The following is a 25,966-nucleotide window of genomic DNA, read 5'->3' on the forward strand; positions in this document are numbered from 1 at the left end:
TTTGTTTTATTTTGCAAAAAAAAAAAAAAAGTCTTTTATATATAAACCATTTCATTCTCTCTCAAAACATTCTACAACTATACAGCTGTTTGCTCCATCATTTGCATAAGAAATACCACAATACAAAAATAAGGTAGGGGGAGGCAAAAGAAGCAAAACAGCAACCAATTTATGCATGTTTCCACGTATAAACATTTGAAGCCTTACAAAATTATTTACATCATTTGTCAACTATTTACATTAAGAGCAACATTTCTAACTATAACAAACAAAACTATAATTTATCAAGTATATGTAAAATTGTCTTAAAAAAAGAGTCTATTGTATACCACAAATAAATAAAGACAAACAACAGTTTTAACAAAGTTAGGTTTTTCTGCAAGACCCTTTTTTGGTATTTTGATTCTTAATCTATCCTTTGGTTGACAGCTTAATATTACGGCTTATAACTCCAGACACTTACTAGGTTTGTTTGTTTTTCTCCTGTTGCCTGGCCAAATCCTACACAGTATAACCTCATCTTTGGCCCTTCATTTACTATTTCAAGGCGGAACACTGTGGATCAAAGTCATCGCTTGCATAAAAGGGCACCACTTCATTGACTTCAGAAGAGTTTCAACTACTCATGTCAGCAGTAAATTTTGCCCTGTATGTGTCAATCTGAACAGTGGATCAACTAAACTGCACTGTAATTTTAAATAAAATTACTGTATCTTCTACCTTCTAGTAAATTACATGCAATATCCTCATGAAACTGGATCATACTGGTGCTGAACCAGCTTAACATGTCCATATATGAAAACTGCATCCTAAATCCTTCTTTTTAAAGTGATACTAAGTTTAGCTTATAGTAAGAGGTTTAACATTCTGAATATTGTAACTATCCCCATTATTTAAGCTTCCAACATTTACTTTACAGTTCATTCTAAATGTTTTGCCCTTTTAAGCAATTTGAAAACAAAATCCTGCTTCGAATATTCAGTGCACACTGTTTGTGTTAACAGGTACAAAACATCTGAATGCTTAGCTCATTTCTTCTGAGAAAAATAAAGCTAAGTTGGTACTGTTTTGAGAGGTATTTAAATAAATTTGTTTGTAAATGTGCTGTGTTATCAAATGTAAAACAACTGCTTTTTTCAGATGATTTTTAGAAAACTTTTGTATTAAACTTAAAAAGCTGATTTGCATATTTACAAAATCTTTGTCATAGCAAACATGCAACATACAGAACAAAATGTTTTGTTCTATGGCTGCTTATGATTTTTTTCTATGTATTTTACCTCCACAGAATGACTTAACATTTAAAAAAAACCCACAAATACTAAATACGTCCAGTAAAAACCTGATGGGTTACAATTCATGGCTTTTCCACTGCGTTCATTCACCTGTAGCCTCTAATTAACTCATTTACTAAACATTGTCACAATAATGACAGTGCTTTGGTCAAAACACTGCAACAGAAAAAAATGTGTAACGCTGCAATGTGTCAAGACGTAATACTTGCAAAGAGATGAAACCTGCTGACTAAAGCCATATACATCATGAGAGCAAAAAAAAAAAAAACCCAACTGAACACTCTGGTATTGTGATACAGTGTCTTCCCTTTTTCTGCATAAATATACAAAATATACATTTCCAGTTTCTTTTGAGATTTCTTTTAAATGGATAATCCATAGTCAAAAATTAAACTAATTTTAGGTATGAATTGAGAGTCAATAGGAAATTGCATAGATACAAAACTACCTCAATGACAAGTCCAGCTTCAGTTCTGATGTCTCTTCATATGGAGAGCCAGGTGGTCAGAGCGAGAGAAGCTGCGATTGCACACAGCACACTGGAAGGGCTTTGCCCCCGTATGCTTCCTGTAGTGGCGTGTTAATTCATCCGAACGAGCGAATCTCCAGTCACAGCCTTCCCACGTGCATTTGTATGGTTTTTCACCTGAAATATATAGAACACAGAGAAATAAGACTATCAGCTGTCACTCTTCAGAAGAAAACTGATGTGAGAGCACACTGAATTACATTGCTTTTTCAGTTTGAAGAGGAATAAACAACTCAACAGGAGCTGACATTTCTTAGTTATTAACAACTATATTTAACAGGCCTGTCCCCATTTGCTTTTTCAGATAATTCTCAAATCTGTGGTAATACCTTGGTAAAATTATACCACTTAAGAAACTTGCAAATATAAGCTGATTACTTATCCAAATTAAAGATGGCTATGATACAGATACTCACAGGGGAAAAAGATAAAAGAGACTGAAAGCCTCATATTCATCTCAATGTGCAAGAGAGTAAAGAAAAAACCAGTCTCACAACAAGCCAGACCAGCTTGTAACCTACACTTGCATCTTTTAAAAAACGGTAAATTAAGATATATGGAACTTTTTTTAAGAGTAAGTTTGAAATAGGAAGAAAGGTTACTAGAAAGATTATTTTTAGGGTATAGATTTGTTGAAGAACTTCTAATGTATAAATAAAACTGTACACCGTGTGACAAATACAACTAGGATAATATTTTCAAAAATGTCAGGGGTAATAAAATCTTGTGGTATTCTGGTGTGGGCTAGCTATATATAGAAGAAAGCTTCTAAAAGCCTGAAGCCCCAGTTTTCAGAATTTAATGTCTAGAATTAGGTGTTTAAATAGCCAGATTTTTAGAGGTGCCAAGTGTTTGCTGTTCGCCTTAGTCTATACTGACATAAGGGGAGTATGGCATTTCTGAAAACTTGCTACGTTAACGAAGCACTGAATATAACTTTTAAAGTATCCAGCTAGACTTGAATGCATTGGCACAAGCACCCAAAGTATTTGCATTCCTCCATTTTAGAACTGTAAATGAGTTATTTTAAGTATGTCTATAATTTATAGATTTGTTTTTTGAAATGGAAGAAACATGAAGCCACAAAATCAAGAAGACTTCTGTATGAAAACAGAACTTTACATGTGTACACACACTTGCTCAGGAGCTGGTGTGGACTTGATTGTCAATCTAAAAACAAACTTCATATACATGAACAGGGTAAATGACGTATTTATTGGCTATTGATGACAATGGTTGACAAAACATATTTAAACTGGGATATTCCATTGCTATCTATATGCTGTTTATTAATGTGACCCATTTAATTAAAAAGAGAAAGAAAATTGAACTTAGCAAAGCACTCAGCAGTGCGTTTATCTGCAGCAGAATCAGGCCAAGGTCTGAGCTTACTGAAAATTCTTTCCGACATGCCTTACAAATCTTTTCCCTCTCCACTGGTCACAGACCTTTACTCTACCACTCTGAATCCCATAGCACGCCAGAGTAGCTACTTTTCCTCTTTTTATCATCAGACTAGTACAGGGAAAAAGAAAGGAAAGAAAGGAAAAAAAAAAAAAAAAAACAGAAACCAGTACCCTACAATCAGATTGTTTGTTCTCCACTGGCTACACACCGAACACCATTTGAGAACCTTCAATAAAGCACTTCGGAGACTTTAAATTACTATTTAACTGAAATTATAAAGCTAGTTTTGTCTGTGAGTTTCTACCGCTTTTTCTTATCAATTGACTAGTAACTTTCTACCTACTACTAAAAGCAGAATCAGCCCTTTGCTCACAATGGGATGTGACTTTGTATTGGCAGCACATCCACAGCTGAACTGAGACTTCCACAAGAAAAAACAAACAATCAAACAAACAACCACCTCTCTGTATATATGGCAATCAGGATTTATTGAAATTACAGTGGCAACATCATCCTTTAGGAAAAACAAACCAAGGATTTGGAATCACTTCTCATGGTGTCCAAAATTATTTATGATAGATCAGACCACAATTTCTTACAAATTTGTCATAGTTGAATTTACTCTGCTTGATAATGACTGAAGATGTATATATATGATTCTTTTTTGCTCCACACAAAACATACTGTAAGTTACAAGATTTCATAAAGCATAAAGCTTTTCTAATATTAGAGATGCCACCTGATATAACACATTTGGTCTTCATGGCAGAATGACATGTAAGAGCTTTATTCAGTAGAGGATCTTTTGTCACCTTTAATGTGTTGAAACTTGGTCTAGGTATAATGAATTCTGTAGAAAACTTCATTGCTGATCCATACACACAGCACTAGAGAGATCTGCTGAAAATTTTTCATGTTAAAACACATGCACAAGTTTCATTTAAGTGTTATTCTTGCATTTGAAACATCTAGCTTAAAGTCACGGTGTATCTTCCTTTTTCTCCCACCTTTCCCCATACTGGCTTTAAACTCTTTTTATCAAATGCTTTTATCTTGTTTAGAATTAATTTTTAAACCTAAATACAGAGTAGTCTCAGTAAGATGAATCTATAAAGCTTCTTGCCTATCTTTCACTTAAAACTGCTATATAATATTCAGTGGTCAACACTCAGTTTTGTCATTTCCCCATCCTAACCGCCCAAGGAGAGCAAATAGATAGGGAGACTTCTGTATACTACAAATACTTGTTTAAAATTTTTGCAGAGTTAGACAGGGAAAGAGAGAAATGATATAGAGGGTAGACAAGTAAAACTAACCAAAAGAAAGACTAGGAATGTGTAGAGTGAGACGGACCAGAATGGAGCCCATGAGATTTGAATCACAATTTCTCAACTTGGTGTCTGGAGATAGTCAAGTATTTGTAATTTCACTGAGGCTTGCACTACATCACAGCGAAAAAAAATCTCAAAAATTATCCTGCACAGATAATATCTGACCCTGTTTAAGTCCAAACAAAACTGCTGTCCTCCCACTCTAACAGCAGCACAGTATGCTATGAAGACTGACAGTATATGAACTACCAGTAACCAGTACAGCAGTGAACCGTGTGGTTTGTTGGACACAAAAGCTTCTAAGCTAAAGTAAAATTCAAACCCTGTTGAGTTCAATGGCAAGACCTCCATTGAACTGCATGGGACCCAGGTTTCCAGAGACCTACCTGGAAACTACAATAGCTTATTCCACTTTAGTTGTCATCTCATCTTATGTCATTGCCGTAATTACAAATCTTCACAGACAATGATGTTACCCACTAGAAAAGCTATACAATGTGACACTCGAACATGCAGAAAAGCACTGCTCCTCCTTTCTGGTTGACTTCTGCAGACCTGAGCTAAACTGAATAGTATTCAGGGGATGCATGGAGGGGAACGAGTCAGTACCTTACACAGATTGTTTTAACAGTGTTACTTTTATGCGTGAGAAATTAAAGCCAAAATGCTGCTTTTAACCCCTGCTTTGGCTAACAGTGAGAACTGGAAAATGTATTTTTAGCGCCAATATAGAGGCCCAGATTATTTTGAATAAATCCTAGGGGTAAAATACTGAATATCTATGTTTGTAATGCTAGTTTCCGTTGGAAAGTTCTATTTAAGAACTGAATCAATTTCAAATATTTTCCTTTTGGGCAAGGAGGAAGGGGGGCAAGAAAAAGAAGGTGGAGATTATTTTCACTCCTTTAAAGAAAGCAGAAGAACAACTAGTCAGTAGTATTTTCTCTCTCTCATTCCATACACATGCTTTTTGTCATTTTGTAGAAATAAGAATTTGGTCTAAGTTCCTGTGGCAAGGGAAAAAAGCCTCGTGTTACATTTTTTTAAAAAGTGATTCTATTTCTTTGCTATGCTGACTTTATAGCACCAAGAAATCTAGGGTTGCGGATTTATTTTAAAAAGTACACACAACAAGGGACACTGAACCCTTTATCCACTATTTTCATTGGCTACACAGTAATGTAGTATTTGTTTACTTTAATGATTGTGTGAAATACAGTAGCTGTAAAGTTTCAGAAATATTGAGTTTCCTCTAGCAATTTAGAACTTTCTATAGGGTGTTAAACCAAGAATGCCATTGGTCATCAAACACAAATGCAGTATAGCTCTTTTACTGGAACATGATCACTGTATCAAACAGATATTTCACTGTAAAAGCAAAAAAAACAGCTAACTCCTCCACTTCAGGGGAGCTTCCACGGGATTTGTTAGAATGTCAACACTGTTCAAGTAAAACACCATGGAGGAAGCTGGTACCGATTTCTAGCCAAATAGCACACTCCAATTCTTTCTTCCCAAGCCAGAAATATTATACACAGCACTTCTGGGAAACAGAACTGCTTTCCTTTAAATTATACTTCAACAGGATAGGGATTTCATAAGTTTAATTGGATTTTTGCATAACCTCCTTCCAATATCACTGATTTAAAATATTTTGCTAGGCTTACAGATCACAAAATGTATTTTAACTTCTTGAACTGCTAATACGTAACCATTCTCCAGTTTAAAAAAAAATACATTTGTAGAGCATGAGAAACAGGTTTGTACTTGAGCACAGAAGTCTCAAGCACTAATGTTTAGTTTGCGATTTCTTTTACAAAAAGCACCCACTAAGAGATAAGGGAATTTAATCTGAAATGAGACTATTTTTCTTGTAGTTTGTTTGTCTATTAAAGAAATAATAATGCTGTAAGATTGCTAGGTCATCAAAAAGCTATCTGGATATCTATATGAGATGTGCCAGGTAACATGCTAAACTAATTAGACTTCAATATATGAACTTTGGATCCCAAGCCAGATCCCAAGGTTTGGGATCCTTGCTGCCACCACCAAAGAATTATGTGGACCAGTGAGCCACACATTGTTGGCTGTTCTCATTTTAACATATCTTTGTGGGGTTTAATAGTTTTAAAAATACACCAGTTGACTTCCTAATATTAATTCTATCCTCTGGCAGTCACTGTCATAGTCATCTAGATAAGATTCTGAGCCACCAATGTGGTGGCTGATGGTAGTCCTTGTTCAAGAAAATGTTTCTATTTAAAGTTCTGTTCAGAGAAAAAGTCATTAAAAACCTCTAGATTAGTGATCAATTTCCTGGTTAATAAGAAAATAAGCTTCCTTACTTCACCAAAGAGTGGTGTGTCTTCATTTCTGAAATTCACTACTAGAACGGACTCCTTTAGGTATAAAGTTGCAAACAGTGGGGGCCAGATTTTCAAACATGAAGTATTCAACTGTATTCATATGCAGAAATCCAAACACGGGTATGACAAAATCAGGTTACTGCCAATGCCTGCAAGTTTTCTTAATTTCTATCAGAGTTGTGCATTTGGAGCTTCTTTGAGGAAGAAGCTCTGTTTTCAGACTCTAAAAAGAAGATGCCTGATTGTAGCTCTTAAGAATATAAAAGTAAACAGGTTCAGTACATATCATAGCTGGCTAGAAGATGAAGTTTCCCTTCTTGTTTTGTTGGAAAGTCTTTTTTACCAGAGGATGGAGAAAGGGGTGGGGAAAGAATCCATTTTGAAGTTTTGTAGAGAAGCATGCATGCCATTTTTGCTCCACTAACAAAGACAACACATTTTGGTTTGCTCTTTGCCGTATCACTGTCTGGCATCTGCCTTCTCAGGAGCTAGATGACTGACAAGTCTGACAATACCAGAAAGCTAGTCTCAAAGAAATTCCAGCTTGTAAGTAACTGTATTCCAAGCAGGAGGTTAGCAGGCTAGCTTGGGTTCTGGAGGAAGTTTCAAAACAATCAATATGCTAGCGTTTGTTTCTTTGGAATTATTTCCCTAGGGGCAAGTGTTTGGCCTTAAAAAACATTCAGCTAGGTGTGACAGAAAGCTGGGAGGAAAAGCAGAACTTACTGCACTATAGTAATCTTAGCAGTAGTTACCTACAGTAGGTCCTGTTTTAGAACAGATTATTAGAAAGATTTAAGGTCTATGTAAGTTTTCAGTGTATCTGTTTTCAAGTTTTTCACATCTTAAAATCAGTTGTCTTAGGTCAATGCCATGCTATAATCTCGAAGATTTGAAAGCAATAACAAATTATGTGTTTTTTTCCTCGTTCTAGTTCGCCTGAAATAGGTTCTAGTATCATGGTTTTAAACTCCAATCCATTCCAGATTGACTGGAATTGAAAATAGTTGCTTGGGTATATATAACTCATTCAAAAGAATTTTTTAGCTCCAAAAGTTTACTTAATATTATACCTCCATTCTGTCATTGACTAAGCATTGTAGTCATTGTTAAAAGCAGTTTGGCTTTTTGCCTTTCTTAGGACATTTTTTTTTTTTAAGAGAAAGAATGAAAAGCTGAAATTTCAAACTAATGAGCCCCTCAGCTACTTAAAAGCTGTCTGGTGCACTGGAATTCTTCTGTTGTCCAAGATGGAGATGGATTAAACGGCCAAGAGCACAGGAAGAGGTCAAAGTAAGTCCAGATTATTTTGTGAGTAAATAACATGAGGAAATAAATTCAGTCCTTGAATATCAAGTCCACCAGTGATACGAATGCCTAACATATATGGCACATTAAAAAGACATAATAAAGTCTACACCCTATCTAGTGCTGAGTTGAAGGTGACAATTAAGTACTATTTCACAACCAAACTGTGTTCTGAAGAATCCTCTAACAGAGCATTGCACTTCAAACATCCAATCATTGACAAAATTAAGTAGTATGTGATCCTTTCTAAGAAAAGTGTGAACAGGAAAGAAGAAATGAAGGTTTAGTAAGCAAAGAGGGCAGTAAGAAGTTAGACAGTCAAAAAGTTAGGCATTGTTCACTTTTTGACTACAGACACGCAGAAGGCATTATCTTCTCAGAGCTCCCACCAATGCTTGAAGCACTCTTATTTTGCTAAGTGTTGTCTTATGCAGTTCAAGGATTACAGGGGAATCTTGACTGGCCTGTGAAGTGGTTTATTTTCTTTCTGGCATAACATTCTGTCTTAACAGAGGTGGTCTCTCTTCAAGGACATACACAAAGAAAGAGGAAAGGAATTTTTTAAAGTAGATTTATAAAAAATCCATGCCATCTGGGGTGCGTGGCTGCATCTACAAGTTCTACATTAAAGAACGCCTTTCCTCATCTACGCCTGTGGTGCAAGAACAGCTCTTTAGCTCTCATACCAATAACGCTGGCTCTTGTACAGTCAGATAAGAGGTGCTCTTAAAATGGAATTTATTAAACATGTATTGTAGACTTTAAGATTTCCATTTACTGTATGAACACAAAAACCAAAAAGCAATACATTAAAGTCTGCTTGAAATAAAAGCAAAGCATTGTACACTTGCCAAAATTCAAGGTTTTAATATGTCCTTAATCTGAGTTGTTAGAGATCACTGAATATAAATAATGCAGTCTGACAGAACAGGAATGCTGCTACCAAGATACTCAGACTAAACTAGGACATTACTTAAATGTTTCTAATCTTTCACCAATGGGAGGTGCAGGTCATCTAACAAACAACAAACAACAATCTACTCAGAATATATTCCATGGAACTGGAGGACAGTCAATTGTTCAAGTCAAGCTCAGAAATTAATTACTATACAGAATGCCTAATCAAATAATGGAAAGTTCTAATCACTGGCAATTGCTGTGAATCTTGGACTATGTTAGTGTATGTAGGGCAGTCTCAAAATGAACTATATTTAAAGCTAGTCTCTTAGGTCAACAGTTTCCTTATCAGGAATCAAATATCCTGGAACTGAAGTTTAATCCTCTCAGGGAGCAATTGACAGGAAAAACAGTTTTTTAAGCTTTCATGCTTAGAGAGACTTTCTAGGCTTTTAATCAAAAAGAAAGTATCAGGATATCAGACTTTTAAGTATCTAAAATCTAACAACTACCCCTCCTCACCTGACACCTTGGAATTTAATTACTGTTTTATAAAAATTAAACAGTGGACACTGCCATGAAGTAATATTTGATTAAAACTTAGGCCTATATTGCTAAGAGTTTATCCAAAGAAGCCCAACACATTCAAACTTGTTTCATTTAGGCAATGACAAGAGAGAAAGAACAAAATCAATTAATCCAAAGGTCTGCAATCATTCGTGAAAGGTTTGAAAATGCATTGTTTTCCCTCAAACTGTGGTTTGCACAGAAAAACAATGTACTTCCACTTCTCACACAGGCAACTAATGGATTTAGCAGAATTCATAAATAAAAGATACCAACATACTCTCCGGCAGTCTAGCAACACTGCACTTTAATGCACTTTCACAACTGTTTTATTTAACTCTACTCCATCTTTCCTTATTCTAGTCTATCAATGATGGATTTACTGACATCTCCTTAAAGTAGAATCTGAACAACTGACTCATTTAACATGTTAAAGAAATCAGGTCTTTAGGGAAACATTACTTAATAGCTATTTTCATGATCCAAAGATTTTTCCAGAATCCAGTTAGCTACAAACACAGAATTCTGCAACCATGAGCAAGGTGGAATCCTTTGGGGTCTCAGTTCCCCATTAGTACAACATGGGCAAAATCTTTGAATCAATACATGTTTTTGTGAGGTGCTTTTTTTCAGTAGGAATCCCCTGACACTTCTCTTCCCTTTGGAATAGCAGGCATATAATAGGCATCCTGAATTCCTGGGCAAGTCTATTTGAAACCACCTGTAATATACATATACATACATACATACATATACATACACAGCTATGGTAAATTCAAAGCACAAGGTCCTAAGGACTGCTAAAGTCTACTGCACATGACTCATTCTAATTCTGATTGACCATCACAGTCTAATTATGGATCTACCGAAACAGAGAATCTAAATTAAAATAAAATGTTAACACCTTGAGGAGCTGTACATGTTAGCAGCTGTCCCATGCCTGCATAAACATTTGAAATAATTAGGGATGAGGAAAGCATTTTGAGTGCATCTCATTTAGAGAAATGCCTTTTCTCTTGAGTTATCTCGGCTTCCACTTCCCATCACCAAATACTAACTAGATCTATAGATAGAGATGAAATAGTTCTGGAGTTAATGTTAGAAACTATTAATGGCAAATCCACCATGTGATCAGAGAACATGTCTGTACAAAGACTCTGTATACGGAAAACCAACATGCAGCTGGAAAATGTCCTCAATGTGTGTGCCCTGATGTGTTCTAAACAATGATAAATTTTCTTCTTAAAACCGTACACAATTCTGAAGCATGCAGCTGTTCACAGAAATTAAAAGAAAAAAAAAAACACCCTGGAGCCAACAGCTCTTCTGCAGTTTATAGGTAGGATATTCCAGGTGCTTTCATATAAAGGCTCTACTTCAACAGTCCAAAATTTTTACATATATAGAAGCATAACAGGAGAAGTTACAAGACTGCTATTTCTAAAGGATCGCTTGACATATATGTATATATTCAGATGTCACAAAAGGAAGCTAAAGAGGTTTATCTACAGTACACAATTAACTGCTTTTCACGGACATTTCACATGTTTTTCAAGTTGTACACAAAGCTATTATGCCTGTGCTTTAAGGTAACTTCACTATCAAGTAGCCTGAAATAGATGCATAAAAAACTCTACACATTATATAGACTAGTTGCACAATACAAGTTATGAAACTAAACTTGTTCTTTGACTAATAGGTTAATATTATTTTAGAAGAAAATCCCTGATATAAGAAGTAAAAAAAAACTAATCTATTTTGAAAGATGTTCTAACAGGCACTTTAGTATATTTAATATCATTTTATCTGTTTCAGGAATAATTTGTCTGAAGTTAAGAACCATACCGAAGTGTTTTAAGATATTACCCAAATGTACTGTATATCTGCTAGGACTGATATAAAATGTTGTGTACTTTTGCAGCAGCAGGTTGGTTATGTTAAATTTCTGGATTATCAGTTTATCAACAATTAAAATTTCCTTCACAATTTAAAAACACTAAAGTAATCTCTAGAGAAAGAAAAATGGATGTCTTCTTCAGGGACTAGAACAAATACATTAGCCTTGCTTAGTACTTCTGTGAGTGTTCAATTCCAAATCAACAGCAAAAGCAGGAACATGGGGCCCAGGCATAATTCTATTAAATGAGAACCAACTTATATGGCCTGATTTGGTGCAAGATAAACACCTTAGGAACACCTAAGAAGAAAAATGTAAGGCATTTTCCTACAGCATTTTTATCTTGTCCTTTTCTTACTGTTTTATTTAAATGTAATTTATAAAGTCTGACAAGGTTTTCATATTTGAATTTGGAAAAAGGCTAGAGCCTACATTCCATCTTTCAAAAATAACATTTCCCTTAAGTTTGTTCTCAAAGAACATCTATTAAACTCAAAGCCATTCAGAAAAGAAAGCCTGCTAAATAAATACTGTATAAAGGCTGAGATTTTCCAATACAAAAGGAAAACCATAAGGTCTGTCTTGACTTTTAATGGCAGACAAACTTTGCTGCAGGCTCTTTTATTTTAAGATGACAGATTGCTGAAAAGGGCGGGGACTGGTTAGGATGAGAAAGAGACTGCAGCCAATTTTAAAAGGTATTGTTAAGAAACTAAGAATAAGGAGAAAACAACTTCAGTGGTCCGTGATTACTAAAGAACGGGTTTAGCCAGATAAACAGGTCTGCTATCCCCGAAGGGATCTGAAAGAATATCACACACAACTTTATTAAAATGGATTACGTGACACTTCAGACTTTGAAGGTAAAGGCTTCATAAAAAGGTTTAAAAAAAAAAAAACAAAAAAAAACCAAAAAAAAACAAAGCTCAATAGTGCTGTATGAATTCACAGTTCTGGGGGACGAGGTGCACAGGGAGTGGACAGTATATGAACAAAAACATACATGCAAATTTAGCCTTCAGTATCAAGTCCTTCTCCTTTCAGATCAATAGTAAAATTCCTGTTCACGCCTGAAGAAACTAGGCCCCCAACGTTACTTCATGGGTTTCCCTGGGATTGTGTCCATTTACATTAACATTCAGTTAATTGATTTATGTGGTACTGAGTATGTGAGCAAACTTACTTGTATTAAGACACATTTCAACTGTATGTAAAGATGGAGCTTTTAATCTGCACTGGAAATCTTCAAGTATTAAATGAATATACAGCAGAGTTAAACTAATCCAAACTGAAATAACGCAGGTAACAGGATAGGGACTCACATTCTTGCATGTTAAAGCTTTAGACAGTTTATCCCTTCATTCACCTCCCCAGAAGACCCTTTGTATTACAGACTTGCTTAAGTTCACCAGATTTTTATCTAAAACAACATTCTTGTTTCCATGAATACATCAGCTCCTCTGACCTTTGCACATTTAGCCACATTTCTGAAGTCAAATATCTTACAGGTAAAAAAGTGAAGTCAACAATAAACATTATTGACCCAAAGCAATATACATTAGTGATGTGAAACGTATTTCTGTGCACATAAGTAGCAACTTTATAAACCTCACAGTCATTACTATTCAAGATAGAAAACACATACAAACTGATTTAAAAAAGTAAAAGTGTGGATTTCAAACAATGTCTAAGTAATGTTCATTTTCAGAGTAAAGCTTTGTTTTTATCTCTCTTCCTACAGTCATTGTGTAATAGCAAGCAAGATATTTTAAACTGATATTTAATTGCTGGCTGAAACGCATAAGTGGAAATTGCACCCACTTTGCTTATAGATAATTTATTAAAGAGCAACCGTGTTGCATTCTGTGATGTCATTCAGGTTTACAGCTTCATGAAAATATTCCATTCCTATTAAGTTAGCTGATAATGACTGATTAAATATATCACAAAATATCTGTAATAGCACTCTTGTTCAGTCTATTGCTAATGTAAAGTAATAATCTTTGTACAGTTGCTTTTAATTTTTACTGTGACTGCAACAGAGATAATTGCTTCATTTATCAAAACAAAATTTCCATAGTAACATTTAGCCTGCAGATACTCAATTTCATTACGATAATCCAACGATCCATTCAAAGTGCCTGCTGAATACAAGACCTTGTTTCCATAGAGATAGCGAAACACATTTTGTTAGATCATAGCTCATGTTAAGTTTTGTTTTGACTTTTGGTTTACACTTAGGTGAAACCTTACTACTTGAACGGCACCAACATAGTGCTGACAGCCTATTTCAATAAGTGAATTGCTTGAAATATGACTCTTCTATTGCTTAGAATCGACATTCACACATAAAAGGAATTTGATTTCATTCTCAGTTTTAAAAACAAGAATAGTTTAATTTCTCATGTGATCTCATTTGATTTCTTTACAAAAAAAAAATCACATGCTTCTTACTGTAAAGATTTAGCATGATAGATATTGTATTAAGATCCCAGCAAAGAACTGTCTTAACAATTTAGAAGTATGCTGTTGGGGAGTTACGTATTTCTCCCCTTATCTCCTTCTCTTTTCATTCCTTCTGCCGAAGCAAATCTACAATTTTGAACAGACAGGTTCCCCTTCTAATAGCTGTCTTTTAAATATGTGGCCACTGTATGCATGTATAAGCAAAGCTCTGTGCGGAGTTTAGCCCAACGCAGGCCCATGAACTGGGTCTGTGTCTATAGCGGCAGGCAGAATTTGATCAAGATACCAAAACAAATGTTATACACTTTTCATTTCCTCTAACATCTTTCACCAACAAGACATTGAAATTATTTTTAAAAAATATAATACAACTTACTGTAAAAAAAAGATGCACATTTAATGCTAAGGACAAAGCAACTGGAGATACCTCGAGGATTTCTGAAAAATTCTAAGATTAAATAATTCTAATACGTCAACATGAAAGCCGAAACAGAAAATTCTAATTATTTTGATAGATCTTTAAATGGTAACATGTTTACTATGCTTATTTCAGTTTTTGCAGGGGGTGTGGGGGTTTTTTGTTTTTTTGGTTTTATACTTCAAAGCATTTTAAGATCGAAAATTTCACCAGTTTTGCTCTTAGTTATTTTTAATATTATATTGTAAAAGGCTTAACAAAACTGCCTTAAGAATAAAGCAATTTTACTTTTTACTGACTAAACCAGAAAGCTTTCTTAACTGAACTGCCAGCCTGAACCCACACCATTCTGTAGAAAAAACAGGGAGAAGATGGCAAATCAAACATAGTCGCTTTTTCGAAAGATAGATAACTCATTAATGAACAAGAGACACTAAGAGAGTGAGTACATACCAGTGTGAGTTCTCAGGTGCGCTTTTAAGTGAGAAGATTTTGTATAAACTTTTGTGCAGCCTAAAACAAAAGAAAATAAAAAGGAAGACAAACATATCAGTATTGAGAACAGGAACACTCCCTATTAAACTTCCTCATTCGGTGCTGAGGTACTATCTGCAAATATTCAACTTTACAATCTTCTGGCAGTACAATCATTTAAAAGTATAATTTAATATAGAAAGCTCTTAGAAAGATGTTGCTTTACATAGGAAAAATTATTATGTTGCTTTATATAGGAAAAAATATGTTTTCGTAGACATTACCTTGTAATGTAGTATAAAACAATAGCTGCTACAATCCACATACAGTAACACCTGTTACATGGATTGTCGGCCCTACAACGCAGACTTTTTTCCTTTTTTTACAACTCAATTTTTTCCAGAATTTCCTAAAGAATTTGCTCATGCCATTACCGGTGTTATTCATGACTGTACATAATTTTTTTATAAGGTATTTATCATATTGTACACTAAGTGGATTATATATCATCCATGAAGTATATATTTATTAAGAGAGAGATCAGCTAAGTGCAGCACTTTCTAGATGTGTTCAGAACACTGTTAACGGCTTATATCTGGGATCACATATTGCTTGAAGGAACAGTTGATGGAATCAGATTTCCAGTTCAATATAAGAAAATGACAGGCTTTAAGGGAATTTATCTGTAGAAAATTTTCAAAGACAGCTTTAACGGGTTTATTTAGGCAGCTGAATTCCCTATTCATAATAGGGAAGATATGGCCGTGACCTCAGCTACCAGGAACTGAAATGATTCTTTTAGTGTTGACAAACTCAAACTGAGCTGTATCACTTTCCACAAATTGAGCTGCTGGTCCATTACTGGTTTTAGAAAAGTGAGAGCATGAGGTGGACAGTCACACTGATTTAACTTAGAGAAAGTTGTATTTTTTTTTCCTATAAATTTTAAGTTTTCTAACATGAGAAAATGAGCTTAGGCATTGAAGAGAGTAAGAAATGACATGAAGGAAAAATATGACCTACAACATATTAGGTAAAGAATCTGAAAAAACACCTCAAAAATTGAAGAGGAGAAATCTTATTTTAGCAAGAAAGGAATTGGTTATCTCCTGGGAGACTACAGCTAAAGAGAACCATTTATACCTAGTCTATGCTTGTTCACACTTTTTTATTACAAGAGCGGGGATTACAGGTTTTTCTGAAGCAGACTGCTTACCAGGATAGTCACAGTAGTGGATACGCCTTTTCTCCAAATCTGGGTTACTTCTTCTGTTGTATCTAACTGGTTGTATATTCTGGGGAGTTATTGGCAGTGTTGCGGGTATATTCGGATTGTGAATTGCCAGCTTGGAAGCTATAGTTGCAGCATATGATGGCGGAGGGGTTAAATTCTGTAGCATCTCTGCTTGTCTATCTGGACTTCCAGGCTCTGAGCTTGGGGGGGAAGGAGGGAAGTAAGTGGCCTGTTGTTGAAGAAACTGGTTTGGCATCGTATAGGTGCACGGGGGAATGCCCTGGAACTGTTTCATTGCAGTCTGTGGAACAGCCGAGGAGAGTGTATTAAGGCCTGCCATAGCTGACGGCATAGAAACATTGTTAAGGGAGTCCATTACGGCTGCCTGAGTAGTCGTATTGGGCATATCTAAATCCGGTGAGCTCAAGAGCTGATATAACTGGCCTTGCTGGGGTGTTACAGAAAGATGAACATCTGGAGTAGAAAGCTCCTGCTTGATAAAAATGTTGTTCACATCAGGAGTTTGGTGAGAGCTGAAGATGCTGGTAAACTCAGGAAGGGCCTGAGTAGGGGGAGGGGCAGGGGCAGTAGTTTCACTCTGGTGACTGAAGATGGTGACTGGTTCTGTCTTGATGTGGGTCACACATGGTCGCTGAGATTTGTACAGACCAGTTCTCAGGTGACTAATGTCAGGGAGGAAGACATTCATGTTGATACTGTAAGGCAACCCTTCACTGTCAGTGAAAAACTGGTCTACAACTGAGGCACTGTCTCTTCTGTATTTTTTATGTTCAGGGATGACAGGAACGGGTGGAAGCTGAGGTGCCAGATATTTCTCCATTTCACATCTTGTCTATAAAAACAAAATAGATAATCCACATGATTTGTTATCAACTAGCAAACAACATGGCATGCAAGTTACGTGAGACTTTGGACATAACACACAGTATTGTTTAGCCAACTGCTAGTCACCCATAGAAGAAATTTTAAACAATTCACACTAATGAAAAACTGTCTTTTATAACTGGCATGCTGATCAAAAACATCAAGAACAAGAAGATAAAATGATGGTGTGAGTTGTTAATGCAGATAAAATATTAAGATTGAGCTAATGTTTTAGTATAAGACAAACTTTTCATCTTTTATGTCTGCAAGAGAGTACTATATACGAAAATGATAGGCTGTACGGCTAATCATCTTGTACTTTAGAATTCACTGTTCTAACAAGGTTACTGCCTGTTTCACGCATTTCTCTTTGAAATGCTAACTCCAAAAGCCACATCCTCAGCTGGCTATTTGAATGCTAATACTTCAAACAATGTTTATACACAAACACACACACACACACACACACACACACATCCTAGTGTATATATATGTGTGTGTGATTTTATATTTCTAGGATTTTGCATGTTTAAAAGAAAGTTATAAATGTGACATCAAAGTGTAAAGTTACGAATAATACAGAACGAAAAGAAGACAGGTTGACTACATTAGTGTTTCCTTTGTTTCTAGTGTTTCTGGAGCTATACTAACACTTTTAAAAATCTATGCAGTGTATAATTGGTTAAAAACATGACAAACATGTCCCTATTCATGTCTCAGTCCTAGGAGAGCTCTTTAATTACTGGGAAATCATTCCCTTAGTGTAGTGGTGCTAGGGAATCCGTGGGTGGCTACAGCCTGATACATTACTGGTACAGTCATCAGCAAAACATTTATCATGCACTCTCCAGTGGGCAAATGCTACATTCCCCCTTGTCCTGTAAAGAGCACACTCATACTGAATCCGTTTAGCACCCTAAAAGAGAAAGCAGCTAACAAACAGCAAGTCTACTCAAAAGTGGATTTTAAGACCTTTCTTCAAAGACCACCAGTAAACAAAACAAATAAACAAAGCAGCATTCCCTATCCTTTGATCTAGATCTGCCCTAACATGCCAGGCTACTTTTTCCAGCTCTTGTTTACAAGCCACGAGCAGCTTGCTTTGAAGACAGAATTATTTATTCTTTGAGCAGATATCACTGAAACGCAGCGCCCGAAATATCGCTGCCCTCAGCTCGGGGCGTTAGTGCGCAGCGCCCCGTAACGCCACTCACAAGCCAGCCCGCCCGGGGGAGAGTACAAGGGGGGGGAAGGGGGTCGGAGGTACCCCGGCTCCCGTTTCGGTGCGGCGCAACCTTGCAAGGGGCCCCGTCGCCAGCCCTGGCTCGTCCCGCGGCGCCGCATCTGCGCCACGCAAGGGCACGGGACACAGCACACCGCGCGAGCGACTTAGGTTCAACGAAAGAGCCAAGGTCTGGAAATAAGAGTCTCAAATTAAAACCGTTCGTGTGCTAAAAGCAGGTTGCGGTTGGCGCTTTCTGCTTTTAGCTCTTCCAGCTGTTTGCATGTGGATCCATTTCCAAACAGTTTTCTGGGACAGGCAGAAAGTCCCGGGAAGTCCCCCCTCTCCCGATCCTTCCCCCCCCCCTTCCCCAATTGAACATGACTCTGTGCGTGGGCGAGGAAGACAGGCGGTTGCTCTAATTCTGCTGCCGGGCAAGTGCAAAGGCAGCAGCTGTAGCTTTCAACACGCTCCCAGGCGCAGCGCGGCTCCCTCTGTGCCCCCCCCCGTCCTGTGTGGACGACGGGCGGCGAAGCCCGCGCCCCGCCTCAGCCCGGGCCGCCTCAGCCCGCCTCGGCCGCGCCCCGGGCCGCCACGGCCGCGCCGCGGGCCGCCTCGGCCCGCCCCGGGCGCGCTCCGCCGGCGGGAAGGCGGCAGCTCCGCCGCGCCGCTGCCCTCCACACGCGGCGGGCCTCCCCCCGCCCTGCGGGACGGCCACCCCCTGCCTCAGCTCCGCTGCCCGGCCCCACCCAGCGCATCTCCACAGCGGCCGCCGCCCGCCCGGCGCCCCGCCGCGGCACCGCGACGGCGGCGGGAGGTGGTCCCTGCCTACCTGGACCATCTCCTCCGCCGGCAGGGTCGCGCCGCCGCCGCCGCCGCCGCCGCCGCCCGGGTGCTGCTGCTGCTGCTGGGGCGGCTGCTTCAGATCCTCTCCAGGGAAGATCGCTGCCTCCCGGGCGCCCAGCACGGGCTTAAGTTGCGCGAACACCGGCTCCTCGGGCTGCTGCATGGGACCCAGGCGGGCGCTCATGGTCAGCACCCTGGTGGCCATGAGGCGGGCTGGCTCCCGGGTGCGCACGGACTGGCTGCCCGCCCTCGCTGCGCCGCCCTGACACGGCGGGGACTGGCCGGCGGCAGGCTCCGGGTGGCGGCAGGGGTGGCAACTGCGCGGCACTCACTCCCCGCGAGCCCCAGCCCGTGAGCGCATCAGCTCCAGTGTCCTCAGTGCCGCCGCCTGTACCTGGCCAAGGGTATCTATCCACTGACACATGCCCGCCTCTATTTCACCCTACCCCACCCCCGACCCCCCGCCCGCCCACCCACCCCACCCAGCCCGGGGAAAGGGGCCGGCCCTGCGGGCTGCCCTGCCTATGGGCAGCGCGGCGGGCTCCTCCCCGCGGCGCGCTGGCCACGGGCGCCGCAGCACCGACAGGGCGGCGCGGCCGTTGGGCGCCCGGCGGCCGTTGGGCGCGGGGAGCGTAGCGGAGCGGCCGTTGGGCGCGCGGCGCGGCCGTTGGGCGCGCGGCGGCCATTGGGCGCGCGGAGCGGTGTGGCCGTTGGGCTCGCGAGGCGCCCGTGCGCGGCGGGGCGGTAACGCCGAGGGAAGATCCGGCCCGCTTTTTTCTGACAGCGGCCGTTAAGCTGTGACTCGAGTACCTCGGGCGAGAGCAGTATCCGACGGAGCGGGCGAAATGTCTGATCGTTATTTTCAAACGTCAGAAGTGCTGCCTGGATCTGGCGCTTTACAAATACTGATGATTTTTACTCTCTCTTTTTTTTATTATTATTATTTTTTCATGCAGACGGGGGCATCCAGCGCGGCGTGGGAAGCTCTTCTAGCAAAGTGGGAGAGGGCTTTCAACAGGCGCACTGTAAGCAGTCTGGCGAGGCCCCTTTCCAAATCTTAACATTATTTATAGTCTTTTAAAGAACCGTTTCTGAAGTAGACTTTTTAAAATAACCGTCTTTCATACCTTTCATCTTCAAAAGGTTTAAAAAGCAGTCATTCAAATTTATTATTTTTTGTCCTGAAGGCAAAACCTCCTGCTAATAAATTTCAGCATTACAATATACAGCACCATATTACTGCGAAAATGCTATAATAAAAATAGATCAGAAGAGAAGGAAGAAGGGGAGAGGAAAGAAGATAGGGAAAACGTCTCGCTTTTTTTTTTTTCAGACGAGGCAAGTTTCTGTCTAGTTACTTGTTTTGAGGTGTGCTTTCAACACAAAGCATGTTTCATTATAGTCATCAGGTAGTGAACTAAGTTCCCTCATATTTAACTGAAGAAGGGACACTGTCCTTCTAATGCAAAAATCAGGGTTTCATACGAGACCAGTAAAAAACAAGGTTTATCTGAGACAAGTACAGCTCACAATGGAGCCTGAGGAAAAAAAAAAAAAGGGTTCCTCCTTTCATCTTCCGTGCCAGCCCTGAACTCCTGGTTTGTATACAGAGAATCTGTGAATTTGCAGAACTGTTAGCAGCCTTTCCCGTGTCACATTTATCCCTTGTCATTTCAGACACGACTTGTGTAAACGTGAAAAGTACTTCCCTGGTCAGCCGTTCACTCCTCTCCCCTTTGTCTTCAGGGCCGTGGCGAGTGGAATGTTTCAGAGTCAGAGTACAGAAAGCAATTACAGAACCAGGATAGAGTTTAGCATAACATTTCTTTACACTGTCCGTTTAGCAATGTGTAGCCACTTGATGCTTGTTACTAATGTAGACCCGGCTGCTGCCTTTAGCATAGCATTTGCAATAATGCAGACTAATTCCAATCCAGCACTAATTCAGATTCATACAATATATAACTTCTGTATCCTTTTTGTATCATTTTTAACAAAGACTCCTCCCAATACTTTTTTTTCCCATTCCAGCTTAAAACCAGATGTGTTAACAGATTTTAAACCTTTTGTTTTTCTGTGTGACTGCCCTTCATGTAACGGTGTTTAAACCCAGCTAGACTTCGAACTATGATTGTGATCCCCGGAAATGACAAATTCAATATAAAATGCTCTCTGAACAGCTTTGAAACTAACAATGCTGTACTATGCTATCCAATACTTAATTAATCTGTAATTCTCCTAAAAGTCCAAACAGAATATAAGGCTAGGCAGCATCTCGTGTTGTAGCACATACGTAAGTAACTTTCAGACATTGATGCAAATTGTATGGCTGTAGTAACTGAAATGTTTCTGAGACTTGCACATTTTAATTACATGTTTTACCTCCATTTGAATAAATGAATGATAAACAGATAGTTTCAGAATTGTTGTTTTGCTATACTTTATATGTGTACATTTATAAAGGGCCTGCTCTGGCAAACACTTCAGCAGCTTAATTAGAACAGTATCACTAAGTAAAGCTTTGTATATACTTAACATTTTCAGAAGCGGCTGTGCTGTGTTTAATTTTTTTGAAAGGACATCGTTAAATATGAACTGTAAGCAAACAAATCCAATTCCTTCTCCATATTTTGTATTAATTATGGACCCACTCCTACAGTCTTTAGTCAGGCAACGGTCAGTGGAAGGTTACTAAAGAGCATACTGTTTTTAAAGGGTACTTTTTATTTTAGCATTTGTATTGTCTCTAACATTTAACCAGACAAGTCAGGTTAATTGTTGTTTCTGCTCAGATTCACTGTTTGATCTACATAGTGGTGTGCTTTTTACGTTACAGACAGTCTAAAAGAATGTTTGGATCCCGTCAAAAATTATTTTGTATCATACTTTAATAATTTCCATTCTTATTAGATTTTATGCTGCTTATTTTTTTTTTACAAATTGAAAATTAGTAATAAACTGCCAACTAAGAGCTTCTCCTAAACTGTGGTTTAATTAAAACAGGAGTTCATAATTAATCATCAGAAAAATACAAGTTTACAGTTATAATCATTTTAGAATATTTCTTCACTGATTTTGCAGAGTTATAAGTAAGTTCAACAGACACATTTGCAGCAGAAAAGCCAAATGAGTTATTTTAACCAAGCATAGTTCTGTTTATGTAAATACAAATTTCAGCAGAAGCATTTGGGAATTACTGTGAGTGATCGTTCCTCTGTAATGCAGCTCTCTGAGCATCTTATAAAAGAGAGCTGTTTCATAATATGTATAATACACAATATGTAGAATATATATTACGTAAGATATGTAAGATATATATATATGAGTATATTATAGAATATAGAATATAATAGATAAAAAAATAAGATTGTTATCCAAATAGAATGTGTAACGGTAAGCACCTACAGCTGAACATATGAAGAACAACTTCCAATGTATTTAGTCACTGATGAGAGAAACACAACACTTGAAAGAAAGAGCTTTACCAGGTTTAATAAAAAAGGGTTAAATTTTCTGAAACTATTTAAATGCTCCAGGTTCGGAGTGGGCAAGGATCCAGACATTCTGAATGAATGTAGACTCAATTACTTTGAACTCTCTTGTTCTTTGCATTCCTCTTCGCTTAGTAGTGCTATACCCATTAGGGAAGACAGGAGAAAACAAGAACAAATGTCAAGTTCCAGGCAGTTGGAAGCTTGGCAGTGGCATATCACTGCACTGCCTTGTGGGAGAGTGGTTGGGAGCAAAAGAGTTCAGGATGGGTGGAATGGGGGAGGAGAAGCAGACAGGCCCTCTTTTTTTCCTAATGCATAGGCTATACAAGATGTAACTTGGAATGAGGGGAGACCAGGCACTGTCCTTGTGAGGAGGTGAAGTGACAGAATTTAAGGGGACTTAAACATGTGTGCTGTTTGGAAAGAGCAGAAAGGATTGGAAAGACATGGATAAATTGTTTCATAATGATGAGCCAGACTTGAAGCCATACTAAGATGTCTGATAATAATTTCAAGATCTGTTAGCACATTCAGAGGTCTGTCCTGAATCAGCAATATCCACTTCATTTTTTTCACGTAAACTAACTAGAGAAGTGGAAATAAATACTCTACTTGCAAAATCAGTAGTCATCTGTACTTTTGGCGACTCATTAGAATCCAGCTGCTCAAGGGAAGAAATGATTTGCTTTTTACTTTGTTTTTCATAAGACAGACAGTAGGATCCTTTCACCTCAGGAAGGTCATTTTTCTCATTCTAACTTTTCACTGAAAACAAGATTGCACTAGCTACAAGGTACTGTCTTAGCTCATGACAGGCTTCGAGAATGTCACTCATGCTATATAATATGGCACCACCACAATGAGGAATGTAGCAGAGTGACTTTCTGTTACAGTGAACGGAAAATAATAAAATGATAGTCTACTGCTGTGTACCTTTGTCGGTTGGTATTTCAGGATTAGCTTACATAGGTGTTCCTTTTCTCCTGCAAAGGAAAGCCTGGGTGCCATTTTTCATTTCACTTTACCAAAAATACTGCAATAGACCCTATAGAGAAGATATTCTTCCTGAAATAACAAGTGGCACTTCTTAATTAATTCAGCCTGACATTCTAGATTAAAAACCAACCAAACAAACAAAAACAAACAAAAAAACCCACTACATCTTGACTTCTTTCCTCTCTAAACAATTCATTAGTCGTGCAGTTCCACCTTTCTGTTGTAGTGTGCAAAGTATTACAATCAGAAAAATACCTCCACTTGCTCTTGGACAGGGCTTTATTGTGAAACATGTAGAGAGAATGTATTTGAATCTCCCAATCCCCCTGCATACCCTTTGACAGTTGAGTAAAAGCTTCTTCCCAGTAGAACCCTTCAGGAATTCTTTGTCATGTTGTGGGAAGTGAAGAGTATATTTTCTCCTGACCAACTTGGCTTTTTTTTGTAACTGGAATTTGCCCAACATATCAGATAGAAACCTCCTGAACATAGTAACTCCAGTATCAGAGAACTGAATTTGATAGTTTTTAAGAATACAAAGATATAAACTTTGCAAAACAACCAGTTCCTCTCTACTAAGTCTATTTTGGGAGACTCACTAATGCAAAGCTGAATAGAGACAAATACAAACCAAGTGTTGTATGCAAGCTTTTCTTTTACCCAGTTAAAGATAAAGCAAAACTTTTAAAGTTGTATTTGAAATTTACTAAGGTTAGTAAAAGCATCCAGGTGCAGTTGTACTTGTGGTTTGCTTTTATCCTTTAGCTAAACATATTTTTCTTTCAATGTAAAATGAGTAAGTTAGAATAGGAGTGAAGGTCCATGACATCTAAACAAAGGCATGTAAACTTACCCACAAGTAACCTCTGAAAAAGATAATTGCAGCAACAGGTCAAGATCCTACCATGTCTGTATTTTCTGTTTTGACTTGAGTCAATCTGCACCATATACAGCCTAATTACAGATTAATTATATAAATCTGTCTATGCAAAGATCTGTTCAAGTATTTTCCCGTGTAAGTTTAACTTGAGCATGTGTGTATATACTTGTTATGCATCAACCTGATGTGCTATTTATCAAGGCCAGTGCTGACTTGGCGGAACAGATGCTTCAAGATGGAAACTTCAACTGCTCATTACTTGAATTCTTGGATTAAGAATCATAAACCTGTCTGGAGGAAACAAGACATCTTACTCAGTAACTGAACTAAATCTTTACTCAGATTTTTAAAAAGTCTTAATATCTTTAAGTACCAGCTTCGTGTTTCTTGATTTCAGGTATATGTCGAATATTTTCAGCCCATCTGAGAAAAGGAAGTACATAAAAACCTTTTATTGTTTCCAGTCCAATTTTTTTGACCTTTATAGGTTTTATATATATCTGAACTTCAGAGAGTTTATTACAACAGGCCTTTCTGAGAACAACAGGTAACTGACTCATCTTTAAGACATTAGTGTCTCCTATATTTTCATCATTTGTCATGCAGCCTCTCAGCTCTGACTCGTTAGATAGTAGGGTTAGAAACTACAATTGCATGCTCCTTAAATGTTTAATTTAAACATTTACATACTACTAGTACAGATGGAAATCTGTATACAGTGTAGTTTCACAAGATTAATTAAAATGTATACTTGGAGAAACACATCTATGATTTTTGGAAAAGTGGCTTGTCTGTCACTGGAGATTTTGGTAGAAATACCACCACTCTGCCTCACCTATGGAACACCAAAGCTACCTGTTTTTCAAGATCAAATGCTATTAGCAACACTTGTTAGCAATGGGTAGTCCTGCACTGGTGTTTAACTTATGGAATATACGAGGCAAAATCACATTCTTCACTATTAAAGACAGCATTTTTGGCCTCAGAACGTTTATGCTGAAAAATTTGTTAACAAATACTAACATTGTAGAATTGTCATACCTGCATATTTTGGCTGAAGTCTCCTCATGGGTGAAATAACATAGAATGGTTTGGATTTTGTGAAATGCTGGTCCACCATGTGGGAGATGGAGCCTTTACAGACTTTGACACAGCAGACAAATGGTCTGGCTAAACACTTGTTTAAGAATCCCTTAGGATAATAAGGTAAGGCAATGAATACTTATTTGGAGCTAAATTCTGAATTTGAGAATAAAAGTAATTAAGGGATGTAGTCAGAAAATGCCTTTGCTGCCTGTGCTGTGTTCCTTCAACTAGGGAATGAAAGGATCAGCCCTTTAATCGACTGACTACAATGTGCCGAAAGAAGATCCTGGAGACTTCTGAGTATAATATCTACAATAATATCTACGTAATATCTACATAGTACAATGTGAGCAGCACTTACAAGCAGC

General features: G+C 38.2%; 1 protein-coding gene across 1 annotated transcript; it reads right to left on the bottom strand.

Annotated features, from left to right (window-relative positions):
* Positions 1-51: 51 nt before the first annotated feature.
* Positions 52-19,545, bottom strand: KLF5 (KLF transcription factor 5). The gene is made up of 4 exons (XM_062576093.1): positions 19,129-19,545; positions 16,172-17,042; positions 14,935-14,994; positions 52-1,941 (listed from the first exon to the last, which is right to left on the bottom strand). The coding sequence occupies exons 1-4, from the start codon at positions 19,345-19,347 to the stop codon at positions 1,763-1,765; spliced, it is 1,329 nt and encodes a 442-aa protein (XP_062432077.1). The 5' UTR covers positions 19,348-19,545; the 3' UTR covers positions 52-1,762.
* Positions 19,546-25,966: the final 6,421 nt, after the last annotated feature.

Source organism: Rhea pennata, chromosome 1, assembly GCF_028389875.1.
Source record: "Rhea pennata isolate bPtePen1 chromosome 1, bPtePen1.pri, whole genome shotgun sequence".
Classification (NCBI taxonomy): Eukaryota; Metazoa; Chordata; class Aves; order Rheiformes; family Rheidae; genus Rhea; species Rhea pennata.

Bases quoted from the DNA above. Each gene is read 5' to 3' on its own strand.
- KLF5 (XM_062576093.1), bottom strand. From the start codon at position 19,347: ATGGCCACCAGGGTGCTGACCATGAGCGCCCGCCTGGGTCCCATGCAG. The intron at 14,995-16,171 runs GTAAGCAGTCTG...CTTTTGTTTTAG, and splicing joins CCACTACTGTGACTATCCTG to GCTGCACAAAAGTTTATACA. The intron at 1,942-14,934 runs GTATGTACTCAC...TATATATTTCAG, and splicing joins GCACCTGAGAACTCACACTG to GTGAAAAACCATACAAATGC.